Genomic DNA, 13,811 nt, shown 5'->3' with positions numbered 1-13,811 from the left:
TTAAAGGCATTCTGGAAGGTCAGGTTCCCAGAACTTGAGAAACCAAGGCAGATCTCCGTAGAGAGCAGGAGAGTGGATGCAGGGAAGCTACTGGTTGAGCCTGGCCTCACTGTGCCTTAGCCCTCCTGTGAAATGGAGCTGAAAGCAACCCCATGGACTTCTCCTGAGACCCTAATGACCAAGGGCAGGGGCTGAGCCACTCCTTAGAGCTCCCAGCGACTTGGACTTGAGAGTGTCTGGGTCAAAAAGGCACCTTGGTACATGTTTACCTTGAATTTCAGGTGAATTTCAGGCTACCCTCGCTCACTGTACTTGGAAGAACTTCCCTCTCCGCACCTGAACTGTAGGTTCCCAATAAGCAGACGGTCCACCTGAGTTGCTGTTTCCACTTGGAAGTCTGGAGTGAGTCCCCCTGTGCCTTCTGAACACCCTCTGAATCCACACCCTACCCCCCCCCCCAAGTAGTTGGTGCACTGGCAAGGCCCTGCCCTGTCCACCAGCGCAGGCCCAATCTGCATTGGACTCTGTTGCCTTTTCAGGGATCCCTTTGACCTGACACTATTCTGTCTTACAGTGGGTGTAGGGCACTGTCTGACTGTCTGGTACCAGCCTGGGACTGGGGGAAATGAGGAGGTGGGACATAGCCACTAAATTGGCTTTATAGGAAGGACCCTTAAAGGGAAGTGAGGCTGGTGGGGTACCTGCCTGGAGTGAATGCCCACATGGGGTACCCACTCTCCATTAGGGGGGTCTGCTGGCTGTTATGGGATGAATGAGAAGTGAGTCTTGCTAAGAGGCAGGGCCAAGCCTACACTTAGAGGATAGGAATTGCTGATCAGAGAGGGTCTTGGTGGTTTGGAGCCCTGCTGGGGAGATGAGGTGAGCAGAGATGGGGAAGGCCTGAGCTCATCCACTGGCCCCGGTTTGGGGGTGAGTGGGGATCAGTCTGTGATATACAGGTCACAGGTAGCAGGTGTGGAAGGGAGCCCCTCACCAGCCCCCCAACCTGAGTGCTTCTCCCTTATCTCTCTGCAGCCTCCTGAGCACGGGCCCACTGGGCCAGGCCACTTTGGAGGAGGAGCCCCTTGTTGGTAAGTGGGGCTTCCCAACTCACCTCCTCACCTCCTGGCATTTGGGTTCTGGCACACTCAGAATTGGGAAACTACTCAGCTAGCTTGGCTAGGGGAAGGGGGCAAGACACTCTACTGGATGTTCAGCTTGGCTGGAAACACCCTTATCACATTTCTCTGCCCTTTCTTTGCCCCCTTCTTTTCTGTGCTATGTGGTCACATGGGATACTGGGGACTGCCGGGGGAAGGGACGGGGAACTGGACCCTTAATTCCCTGACAGGCTGATCTTTGCAGCTCTGCTTGGATTCACATTGCAGACATTGACAGGTGTGTGTGTGTGTGTGTGTGTTTGTGTGTGTGTGTGTGTGTGTGTGTGTGTGTGTGTGTGTGTTCCCTAGGCCAGGTGTGAACCCTGGAGGGCAGGGGCTTCTCAGCACCCCTGGGTCTCTCTACCTGTGCTCCCTCTTACTGGCGATTGAAAATCACAGTCCAATGCTGGAGGAAGCTGTTCACTTTCACTCATAATCCAGATTGGTTTGTGGCCACCCTCACTTTTGCAGCCTTTCCTGCCCAGGCTTGTGGGTGACTTCTTCCTCCTGGGTCCTGGCAGGGGACTGATGTGACTGCTGGAGAAGTGGGTGTCAGCTGGTGGGGGTGGAAGAAGAATCAGATGAGCCCTGAAAGGGACAGAGATGACAGGAAAGAGACCCAGAAGCAGAGCACTTCATAAGTATTAGCATCTGAGGCATTAGTTATCACCATGGGGTCTGCTCAGGAACTTACTATCAGATGGCAGGCCCGGAGTCTATATTGAAGGTGGACTTTCGGGGTCCAGGAAGTTCCCAGAAAGGCCCTGAAGGATTCAGAAGGTAGGATAGACCCTGCAGGTGTGAGTTTGGGGCCAGGAGCTGGTGTGTGTGTGTGTGGGGTCATCCCTGCCTCCCTCCCCAGGACCCACTCTTTCTAGACACCCAGCCCTCTTTCCTCCTGGGGAACCTGCACCCTATTGACAGACTCCCCCACATCTCACATCTTGCAGAGTCTGCCAGCCAAGAAGCAGCCGCATGCAGGTGCCCAGCCATGCAATGTTCGTGGAAGGCCGTCCTTCTCCTCGCCCTGGCCTCCATCGCCATCCAGTACACCGCCATCCGCACCTTCACGGCCAAGTCCTTCCACGGCTGCCCAGGGCTCTCAGAGTCAGGGTTGTCGGAGCGGCTGTGTGAGGAGGGTCCCACCTTTCCTTCCAACGCATCGCGCAAGACGCACATCCTCATCCTGGCCACCACGCGCAGTGGCTCGTCCTTCGTGGGCCAGCTCTTCAACCAGCACCTCGACGTCTTCTACCTGTTTGAGCCCCTCTATCACGTGCAGAACACGCTCATCCCGAGGCTGACCCAGGGCAAGAGCCCGGCCGACCGGCGGGTGATGCTGGGGGCCAGCCGCGACCTGCTGCGAAGCCTGTACGACTGTGACCTCTACTTTTTGGAGAACTACATTCGCCCGCCACCTGCCAACCACACCACCGACAGAGTCTTCCGTCGGGGTGCCAGCCGGGTGCTGTGCTCCCGGCCCGTGTGCAACCCACCGGCCAGCAGCGGGGATGCCGACCTGGTGCTGGAGGAGGGCGACTGCGTGCGCAAATGCGGCCTGCTAAACTTGACTTTGGCGGCCCAGGCGTGTCGTGAGCGCAGCCACATGGCCATCAAGACGGTGCGTGTGCCCGAGGTGAAGGACCTGCGTGCCCTGGTGGAGGACCCACGCTTGAACCTCAAGGTCATCCAGCTGGTGCGCGACCCTCGGGGCATCCTGGCATCTCGCAGCGAGACCTTTAGGGACACTTACCGCCTGTGGCGGCTGTGGTATGGCACGGGCCGCAAACCCTATAACCTGGACGTGACACAACTCACCACCGTGTGCAAGGACTTCTCCAGCTCAGTGGCCACAGGCCTCATGCGGCCCGCCTGGCTCAAGGGCAAGTACATGCTGGTGCGCTATGAGGACCTGGCACGCAACCCCATGAAGAAGACCGAGGAGATCTACAACTTCCTGGGTATCCCCCTGGACAGCCATGTGGCCCGCTGGATCCAGAACAATACACGGGGCGACCCCACGCTGGGCAAGCACAAGTATGGCACGGTGCGCAATTCGGCCGCCACGGCTGAGAAGTGGCGCTTTCGCCTCTCCTATGACATCGTGGCCTTCGCCCAGAACGCCTGCCAGCGGGTGCTGGCTCAGTTGGGCTACAGGATGGCCAGCTCCGAGGAGGAGCTCAAGAACCCCGCCATCAGCCTGGTGGAAGAAAGGGACTTCGGTCCTTTCTTGTGACCAGGGCGCCCCCCACGCGTGGGTGAAGGGGTTCTGGCTGTCGGTTTTGATAACACGGACCATTTCTAACTGTTGCCTTATTCCCCTTCTCCTACTCCCATCCTGTCTTTGTGTCCTTCCTGCCCACCCTCCCCAACTCCCCAATGTCCTCTCCTTCTTTCCTTCTGCCTCTTTTTGGCCTCTGAAATTTGCACTATGTCTTGGACAGGAATCAAGGGGGTGGGGCAGAGGGGCAGGAAATGCGGGGGTGGGGGCAGCCTCTCCTCTGCACCCGCTTCATCACGTGGGTGTTGGGGGTATCTGGTGTGGGTGGTGACCATGTTTACAAGCACTGGACTCACACACTTACGCACACACATGCACACATGGAGAGATACCTCCTGGTCCACGCAGCTGCCAGAAGCTTTTCCAATGGACCCGTCCATGGTCAGGGTATGGCAGTTTTTTGCACTGTCTGTCTTGGACAAGATAAGTGGTTGAGAACAAGAAGGCCTCCTCTAATTTATGAATGGTGACTCTCCCTCCTGTTCTGCTTCTGGCCCTGGAGCAGAGAGCCTCCCCCTGCCCCGCATCTCCTCCCCAAACCCCTGCCCTGCCTAGCCTGTGGCCAGCAGGTTTTTACTGTGAGGTGAATGTGGCCCTTGTTTATTTTTTTTTTCCAGTCTGTGGTGATGCTGTCTGTCTGTTTGTCTGTCTGAGTCTTGTGGCTGCCCCTGGACCGTTGATGACTGATACATCTTCCTATGGGTTTCTGGTTGATCCTGGTGGTTCATTTATGATATTTCTTTGTGCCAAAAAAAAAAAAGAAAAAAGAAAAGAAAAAAAAAGAGCAGGTTATTTGCTCAAGGAACATGGAAATGCTTTACCTGTTTTCTGTAAATAAAAAGTACAGTCATGTCCAAGTGTAATCTTGCCTAAGTGGGTCTGGGGTATCTGGCTTTGACAAGTCAGGAGGGAGGTGGAGGACAAACCTCTGGCTTTTAGAACTCAGCCTTTTCCCAGTCCTCATTGTCTCTGAATTCAGAGTCTGGGGCCCCTTTAGCAGGGAGGCAATGTAGGACTGGTGCTAGGGTTGAGGATGGGGTCCTGGGGGCGTTTGCCTCTTTCACTCTGGATCCGGGCTGCTTGTCCACTAGTTTTCCTGTTTTAACAATCGCTGTAGGTGTACAGGTGTCTACTGAGGTGTCTACCTTGGCCATGGTCCCCCACCCCTTCATCCTGGTCAATTTAGAAATTTCCTTCCAGCAGCTTCCCAGTCTCTTCTTCCAAGGCCATAGCTGGTCCAGGGCATGGAGGAGTTAAACTGTGGTTTAAGAACCATAAGAATGCCAGGTTAGGAGTGGAGCAATAGTAGTGAGGGTGTTTGCAGCTGACCTGTGTTCTATTCCCTGGGATTCTCTATGGTCCCCCAAGAACTGCCAGGAGTGATTTCTGAGCACAGAGGCAGGAGTGACCCCTGAGCTTCACTGGGTGTGGCCCAAGAAGCAAAAACAAAACAAGAATGTCAGGCTAGGCAGTTCTAGGCTCCCCAAAGAAACTTGGCTATCATTAGCAAAAGAGAGACTGGCCTAAAGTCAAACTTTGACAATGCAGCTTGATGAAGGCAGGCTGCAGGGCCTGCAATCTCCCTCTACTAGGACATGCAGATGCAGACAGTCAGGATTGCTATAGGGGAGGTCCCAGGCTATGTAGCCACAGAGCAAGATCACTGGCTCTTTCCATTTTGTTTCTGCTCCCACCTCTGACATCATTTTCTTTAGTGAGCCAGTTATAGACATCACAATAACAGACACCATTTCCGCTCGTGCCTCCTGGTCAGAACCTGGTCGCCGAAGCTGCAAGGGATGCTGGGAAATGTAGTGTGTTACCATGATGATCCAAGTGACCACTGAATCTAAGGCTTATCTCACCAGGCTTTTTTTTTTTTTTTTTTGCAAAAAGGGAGACTATGTATGATCTACCACCTCCTACCTCCAGACCTCAGAAGCTGGTCTGTAAAACTCTGGATCAAGACCAATGCTCGGGGCCAGGGACTTCGGGTGCTCTCTTATATGGATGTGGGCTCATGAATAGTTTTTCCAGTTCTCAAAGAGGGAATCATCCTGTAGGTCAGCCTCATAGTGTAACCATCTGAGATGTCAGGGAGTCAGTACTGTCTGGCCAACTGCTCTGTCACCAGATTACACCATGTCAACAGAGTCCATAGCATTAGTTCTTTCCTAGAAAACCACACCTTTGTGCGTATATACCTGAACTCTGCATTTAGTTGTCCTTTGGGCCAGTGGGACAACAGGAAGTATGGTGGGTGCAGGGACATGAAAAGTCTTGAGCACTGGAGCTTGCCATCCACCTCCTCACTACCTTTATCAAGTGAAGGAAACCCAGGGAGATTTGTTTCAAGAAGCATAGTGCAGAAGGCAGAGAGCCTGAACATCCCCAGCCAGTTGGCCAGCCAATTCCTCACTGCCTTGGGAATTGCTACAGATGGCCAGAGTCCAACCAAGATCAGTCACAAGCCAACCTCTCTCACTGACCTGCCAGAGTAAGCCCAGCCAAGTTTTGGATCCACAAAACTGTGGGTTAAAACAAGTGATAGTGATTTCAAAACTCTAAGACTCAGAGTGCTTGTGCTGTGAAAGCTAATGGATACACACCGAGTAAGTCTCTATCCAGCTGCTGCCTTGGCCCAGACCCTCCCCAGTCTTCTCTTTGTTGTCTGAATGTCCATTCACCTGGGGTGAGGCTCCTTTGAGGCTTAATTATAAAGACTTTCTTTGGTGCTCCTAGCATCTTTATGTTGATTATAGCTCTCTAATCCCCACCCAGTGAATGGTTGCATACCTCATACATCCTGATCAGAGCTCCAGTGGCTCTGTAGATGTCTCCTTCACAGTATGCCCCATAGTTATCATCACACTTTCTATTATAGGATCTGACATCTGATAGGGAGCCAATCAACACCAACTGCATTTATAAAAGAGTGAATATCACACACTCCCCCAACATACGCCCAGGCCTTAGCTGGTGGGTGGGTTAGGCCTCTGAGGAGTCCCCGAGACCTCGACACCCTTCCAGCCTCCTTCTGACAAATTATGGAGGGTCCAAGGGAGCTTTTTGCAATTTGCACATCCACTACCCCCAGCAGTGCCCTTAGATTTCACAGATCTGAAGTGGATGTTTCTGCTTTGTCATGGTCCTATTACCTGCCTTGTCGCTTGTTACCATTTCCAAGGTCAGAGTCCCCCTGAGGATGATGGCAAAGGAGGCAAAGGAACACACATGGTCTGGCCTGAGTATCAGAGTTTACAGAGCACATCTCCCTGCCATCAGATCAGTCACACCTCTGCAAGCTGCTTCTTACTGCCCTGGAGTCTTCTCCCAGCCAGGAATAGGCAGCTGGAGCTCCTGAGAACTCAGATCCTAAAGATGCTTCCTGGTCTTGTATGCTCTCTCAGAGGCATTGTCCTTACCACTATTTGGCTTCCCACTTGCTCTGTTGCTACCTTCACACTGGCTCTCTCCTTGCTTGTGAAAGCAAACACTTGGCCTTCTGTCAACTCCCCGCAATTTCCACTCCCAGGGGTTCTGGAGAGCTCCTAAGTTCCACTTCCTCTGATCTCAGCAGGTTTATTCTAGAACACACCTGCCCTTCCTGGCTTCTTCAGGGAAGGATTTCTTTGCTGGGCAGGATAAGACGTGGGAGAAAACCATTCACAGGCCCAGAGAGCACAACTGCTTCCGTTTCCACTGCTGGGCGTGTGGGAAACAGCTGCAACAGGGCTGAATTGACATTGGTGATGATGGTGGTGGTAGCTAATTTGGACCCATCAGAGATCTGGCTGTATTCACTGGCTGAGTGGCCACAGGGGTGGTCTATATATGAGTGTGTGTGCAAGAGGAGATTCATGTTCAAATTGAGCATCTGGTATAGGGGTCCACAGCCTGCCTACTCAGAGCTCATTACCCCCAACTTCTCAGCAGCTCCCTAGGTACTCCATGGAAATCTGGTGTCTGCCTACCCCACCTGCCTCTCTCTGCTGTGTTTTCTGCCTCTGAAGTTGCCACCTGTGGGTGACTTGTAACTGTGGTCAAATTCCACTCAGCTTGGGAACCAGGGTGATGGACACTGTGGTTCTGGATTCTCACCCCCTCTTTACCAGGACTAGTTTGTAACCCTGAGCACAGTTATCGTAAGGGGGCTGCTAATATGGCCTAGGAAGGTACTGGGAACAGTGTTCAGTGGGTGCTGGCCATCTTCATTGTCATCATCAGGAAGCTTGGACTGGATGGCTGATTCGTGATTAATTATTGGGTCAGTACTTTTGAGGGGAGAGTGATCGCTAATTTGAATTGATATCACACACACAATGTACTTCAAGAATAAAATACAAGGGCCGAGGTAGTCTCCTTCTTATCCCAAGCCTAGAAAGTGGGGCCTCATGCATGACAGGAGAGAAGGGGGCCAGTAGAAATGCTTTCTATAGAGTGGAACAAAGAGTGGCAATTCTGTGTGTGTGTGTGTGTGTGTGTGTGTGTGTGTGTGTGTGTGTGTGTGTGTGTGTGTGTGTGCTAAACTCTCTGGAAGACACGTTGGCCATGGTGACCCGCTATCTTCAGTCCACATTCCTGAGATCATGTGACTTCCTGAGGAAATAGCTTTGGGGGTGGGGGAAGTTCGAGGGTCCCAAGCCAGCTGCTTAGCCACCACTTGTAGTTTAGATGAAATTGGCCTTCCTGCCACAAGGAACTATCGTCTCTAGCTGTGAAGGATGCAGTTTTCTTCTTGTTCATGGAGCTGGGACTCTTAACTCATGGCCTCCTGCCTGCAACGCATGCACTCTACTATTCAATAGAGAGCTGTCTTCTTCGGAAGACTGGCGGTGTTCATAAGTTATTCCTGACTCTGTGTTTAGGGATTATTCCCATGTTAGTCAAGGACCATGCAGTGTTGGGGATTGTATGTGAACCTCTCATGTGCCAACCTTGTGCTCCAGCCCTTTGAGACATCTTCCTACCTTTTACAGAGTTTTTTTTAGGCGGAATCTTCCAGCTTCTTGAAGTAGGTCTGGGAGCAGATGTCAGCCTCACCGGGGTGGCTGGGAACCTTCCTTCCCTGATCCCTTCCAGCAATGCAGCTGCAGCCAACAATGGCTCTTCCAGCATTGCTTCCTGCCTTCTTCCTTCCTGAGTAACACCTCAGCCTTCAGCAATGTGCTCGTGGCCTGGGGCTGACTTTGAGACACCGGATGTGGCTTTGGGGCAAGGGTCTCTGCTATGAGGTGGGCAGTTTGGGGGCATGTAGAACTGCTTAGAATCCTCTGGGTTCTTGCTGTGTGGATGAAATACTTAAATGTTTCAAAGCTGCCCAGGAAAAATAGAAAATGAGACTTTAGTGGTTGAAACACAGATTGGTTCTTTGTTCCCCTGCATCTTCATGAACAAACCAACAAAGTGTCCCTGGATGCAGCCTCAATGACGGGCGAGAAACTGTTGCAGTCATTGGGTCTAGAGGGTTACCTGTATCCTACAGTCAAAGGAAGCAGGTGGCCCAACTTGCTCTCCTGACTTCAAAAATGCGTGTTGCAATCTCATCAAAAAGCAGGGAACAGACACTTCACCCCCAGAAAACATACAGATAACCAACAGGCACATGAGAAAATGCTCATTATCACTTATTGTCAGGGAAGTGAAAATCAAAATGACAATGAAAAGGGCCTACCTTAGGAGGGCCAGAGAGCCAGAGCCACTGAATTGTGTATAGGGAAAAGAAATCTCATCCACTATTGGTGGGAGGAATATAAACTGGTCCAGCACCTATGGGATATGGTGGGGTAAATTCCCCCAAACAATAAAAATGCTTAGCAGCAATTTAATTCCTAGGGACCTAGCAGAAGAATAAACAAAATATGTCATTCATTTGAGAGTTGGAGTGTCTGCACTGGGATTAAGGTGTTTGCAATTGCATCCTGTTGATCTGGTTTCAAACTCCCAGCACCACATATGGTCCCCTAAAGATCCCCAGGAGTCACTTCTGAACAAAGAGCCAGGAATAACCTCTGAACATGGCTGGTTGTGGCCCCCCAATAAGCCCAAAACTAATAAAACAAAAAATTAACTTGAAATGATGTATGCACAGCTACGTTCATTACAAGGTTGGCTACAAGAGCCAAATTCTGGAAATTACTCAAGGGCTTAACCACAACTCAGTGGAGAAAGAAGATATGAGTAGATAGACAGACATAATGCAGTACTACTTGATTCTTGGAATGGTGAAGTATGCCCTTTATGACAGAGTTGTTGGCCTTAGAGGGTATTGTGTTATGGGAAAATAACTCAGAAGGAGAAATACAAATGCCAGGTGACCTTTCTTAGATGTGGGAAAAGAGAGACAAAGTAGGGAACAGATATAACCCAATGCAAAATAGCTCTTGACCTCTGACCACAGAACTGAGGTTATGCAAGTGGCAAGGAGGACCGACAGGGAGATGTTGAAAAGAGAGTAGTCATGGGGGTTTGGCTACTTGGTTGGTGGGTATAGTATGCCAACTAGAGGTGTAAAATCGGACCCCTAAAACATACATGGTCATGGTCTGGTCAAACAGTATTATCCAATTTCCAATTTTAAAAATGTCTCGATTCTCAAATGCTTATGAAAAAGGTATGTTAAAATTTTCACATTTATATGACCTAACTATTCCCCTTAAAGTTATGGTTATTTTGTTGTTGTTGTTTTGTTTTGTTTTGTATTTGGGTCACACCCAGTGGCACTCAGAGTTTACTGCTGGTTCTGAGCTCAGAAATTGCTCCTGGCAGGCTCGGGGGACCAGATGGGATGCTGGGATTCGAACCACTGTCAGTCAGGCAAAAGTCCTACCTCTGTGCTATTTTTCCAGCTCCAAAGTTATGGTTTTTAAAATATACATATGTGTGTGTATATATATATATATGTATATATAGGCTTATTTTGGACTGCACTTTTCAGTGTGTACAGATCTAGCATTGTTAGATGTTCCTGGTTATCAGAGCCTTTTTATCAACCCAGTGTTCCAGTTTACCATGGAAATGCTTGTACCTGAAAGTCTCTTTCGCCTAAAGAGTCCCAGAGTCCCAGCAGCGATATCTGAGATCCATCTGCATGTGATTGATTACAGGTGCCTCATAACCGAAGATGGATTGGAACGGATCGATTGCAGCTTCTTCTGTGCTTCAGGGCATCTCACTCAGAAAGCATCCCCTTCCTTTTGTTGTTGATGCTTTTGTGATTACTGGGGTGGGGAGGAGTGTTCTCTCTCTCTCTCTCTCTCTCTCTCTCTCTCTCTCTCACACACACACACACACACATACACACACACACTCATTCACATGGTTGCGGTGTCATGCATCTATTTACTCTGCTTGCACACTTGGTCCCAATGGGTTTGTATAGTTTTCGTATGTGCACACATGTGTGCTGGGAAGATGGGATTTACTCTCTGAGTTGAGGTCTGATGCATAGTCTAGCTTTAGGGGTCATTTGGATTGGCATGAAGCTCAAACCTGTGCTTGCAGGGGGCTGCATTCCTGGTTGCAATGCTTGCACATCTCTCTAAGTTGTGGAGCTCTCTGGGGGCTGTAGACCTCACTTGTGGCACTCAAACATACCCAGGATGTGCAATGAACATCACATATTCACATATTCTGTGATGTGCAGGGTCAGCATGGAATGCACTTGGATGACATCAGGGATCAAACCGGAACCCTCATGTCTGCAAAATTTTTCACTGCAAAGTCATTCCCAAGCTTCTGTTAATCACTTTGTTTTTTGCTTGTTTTTTGGGGCACACCTGGCAGTACTGCTAGCTCTGCACTCAGGAATCACTCCAGGTGGCTTGGGGAACCATATGGGATGCCAAGGATCCAACTCGGGACAGCCGTGTGCAAGGCAAATACCCTGTTCACATATTATGGCTACAACCCCCTGTTATGCATATTTTAACCCAGAATGTTGACTTCATTTTTTTTCCTATGCCATCTTATTCCTTCCAGCGAGAAAACGGCCTCTCTGCTTCTATTGCTTCGGTCGTAACCTTTGAAAGAACACATTCCTTTCTCACTTCATCCGAGTCTAAAGTTAATCAATACCTTTACCTTTGTCTTGAGGAAGACACTTAATACCTTAATACACTTTGATACCATTCACCTTTTTTAAAACCGTATGTGGAGACAGTTCTGCATTTAAAAAAAAAAAAAAGAAAGCAAGATCGATGGGCTTTCCAGCTTTTTCCTAAATAATCAACTTTATCAGATGTATTAACTGTGGGTCACTAATCTTATTCATGGGAAGCTTCTGGTTTAATATATTTGGACAATTGTATAGGTTTATGGTCACCACTAAAACCCAAACTCTTTGTCAACCCTTAATATTCCCTGTGTATTGTTTCAGTGCATCTTCAGCCTCATCTTGCAGCTGGAAGCCACTGAGTTGCTTTCCAACACTGTTCTTTTCTGGAATCTGTGTAATAATAATTCAGAGGAACCTTGGCTATTTGGCCTCCTTCCCATAGCATCTTGTCTGCACTCAGCTCTGTGGACTGTCATAGAACCAACCCCTTTCTCTATGAGGAGATTTTTATCCCGAGGTGTAGAGTTACATTTTCACTGGGCCTTCATTTTCTTTCTGCCAAAAAAACTTCCTCCTTATTAGTTCTTGGAGAGCCATCAGACTGGCGAGCAATTCGCCCAGCTATTGCCCAAAGATCTGTACTTCCGCCTTCATTTTACAAGGTATTTCTGTTGTCTTTGGAATTCTATGCTGCTAGTTCGTCTTTTATTCAGTGAGTGGGCAACAATGGGCTCACTGCCTTCTGAATTGTCGTTTTATTTATTTATTTTTATGAGAACTTGGCTATCATTCTTGACATATTTTCCTTTGGACTTGATATTCCTTTTTCTGGCTGCTTTTACAATGTTCGTCTTAGGATGTTGATTATGATGTACCTTGGTATGACTTTGTCTTTATTCTGCTTGGGGCTTCTTGAGCTTCCTGTTTTGTTAGCTTGATCATTTCAACTAAATATGGAAAAAATGTTTCAAGACATTTTCCCCCCAAATATTCCCCTCTCTGCCATTTCCCCAGTTCTTTCTGAACATCTCATTTCACAGGTGTGGGCCACTGTCCCCCAGGGACCTGAAGCTAAGTCATTCACCCATTTGTATTTCTCTCTCTTGTGCCTAATTTAGAGAGTTTCTAACACGACCTTCTCGTGATGGCTGTTCTGTTCTTCTGCAATCTATAATCTATTAATTCCATTCCATCTTTTTTTTTTTTCCATTTCAGATCGGCATTTTTTCCTCTCTATGGTCTTTGGTTTCTTTTTAATTCTATATGTTTGAGCATTACCCAGTGGTATTCCTAGCTTTGTGTTCAGGGGTCACTTGGCAATGCTCAAGGGACCATGGTCATGGTGTTGGGGATGAAAATGGAGTTAGCTGCTTGCAGAACAAGAGCCCTAACCCCTGTATTGTCTCTCCAGTCCTTGGTTTCTTTAATTTTATATATTTTATTAGTCCTCATTGTATTCTTATTCTCCTTTATGGTTTTGAACATTTTTTTTTTTTTTTGGTTTTTGAGTCACACCCGGCAGTGCTCAGGGGTTACTCATGGTTCCACACTCAGAAATCGCTCCTGGCAGGCTTGGGGGACCATACGAGATGCTAGAATTCGAACCAATGACCTTCTGCATGCAAGGCAAACACCTTACCTCCATGCTATCTCTCTGGCCCCGGTTTTGAACATCTTAATAAGATTTATAATGTTAAAAAATTCTATTCATATACTTTGTATTTGGGGAACCATACAGTGCTTAGGGGGATACTCTCAACCTGATAATCAGGGATCATTCTCACCAGTGCCCAGAGGTGCTGGGAATTGAACTTAGGGCTGCACACACAAATGCAAGGCAAATGACCTGTCCTTGCCCATTTCCCTGATCCTAAGATTCTGAATGTTTTAGCCTTTAATGACTAATTCCATCTTCATCTATGGGTCTGCTTTTATTATCTTCCTGGTTATGAGTTGCATATTCGTAGTCTCTCAGTCTTTTATTTTGGGTGGGGAGTACATAGTCCAATTTGTTTGGCTGTTTTTTGTATCAGCCACAAGCCTGACAAATGTAAAATGTAAAAACTGTTACCCTTCCCCAGGGCAAAATGCTTTATCTTACCTGATAGTCAGACCAGTCCACTGATGTGGGTCTATGGTTGGTAACTAAGGCCTGGGGGAGTGGAAAAGACTGAAGGATCAGAAAGAAGACACAGGAGAGAGAGAGAGAGAGAGAGAGAGAGAGAGAGAGAGAGAGAGAGAGAGAGAGAGAGAGAGAGAGAGAGAGAGAGAGAGAGAGAGAAAGAGAGAGAGAGAGAGAGAGAGAGAGAGATCA

General features: G+C 48.7%; 1 protein-coding gene across 1 annotated transcript; it reads left to right on the top strand.

Annotated features, from left to right (window-relative positions):
• The first annotated feature begins 304 nt into the window (after positions 1–304).
• On the top strand, positions 305–4,298 carry CHST1 (carbohydrate sulfotransferase 1). Its single transcript, XM_049779712.1, has 3 exons — positions 305–402; positions 1,036–1,091; positions 2,111–4,298. The coding sequence occupies exon 3, from the start codon at positions 2,152–2,154 to the stop codon at positions 3,394–3,396; it is 1,245 nt and encodes a 414-aa protein (XP_049635669.1). The 5' UTR covers positions 305–402; positions 1,036–1,091; positions 2,111–2,151; the 3' UTR covers positions 3,397–4,298.
• The last annotated feature ends 9,513 nt before the right edge of the window (positions 4,299–13,811 follow it).

Source organism: Suncus etruscus, chromosome 9 (genome assembly GCF_024139225.1).
Source record: "Suncus etruscus isolate mSunEtr1 chromosome 9, mSunEtr1.pri.cur, whole genome shotgun sequence".
Classification (NCBI taxonomy): Eukaryota; Metazoa; Chordata; class Mammalia; order Eulipotyphla; family Soricidae; genus Suncus; species Suncus etruscus.
Note: the sequence above shows the minus strand (reverse complement) of the source record. Positions and strands in the feature narration are given on the sequence as shown.

Coding starts and splice junctions, on each gene's coding strand:
- CHST1 (XM_049779712.1), top strand. CDS start 2,152: ATGCAATGTTCGTGGAAGGCCGTCCTTCTCCTCGCCCTGGCCTCCATC.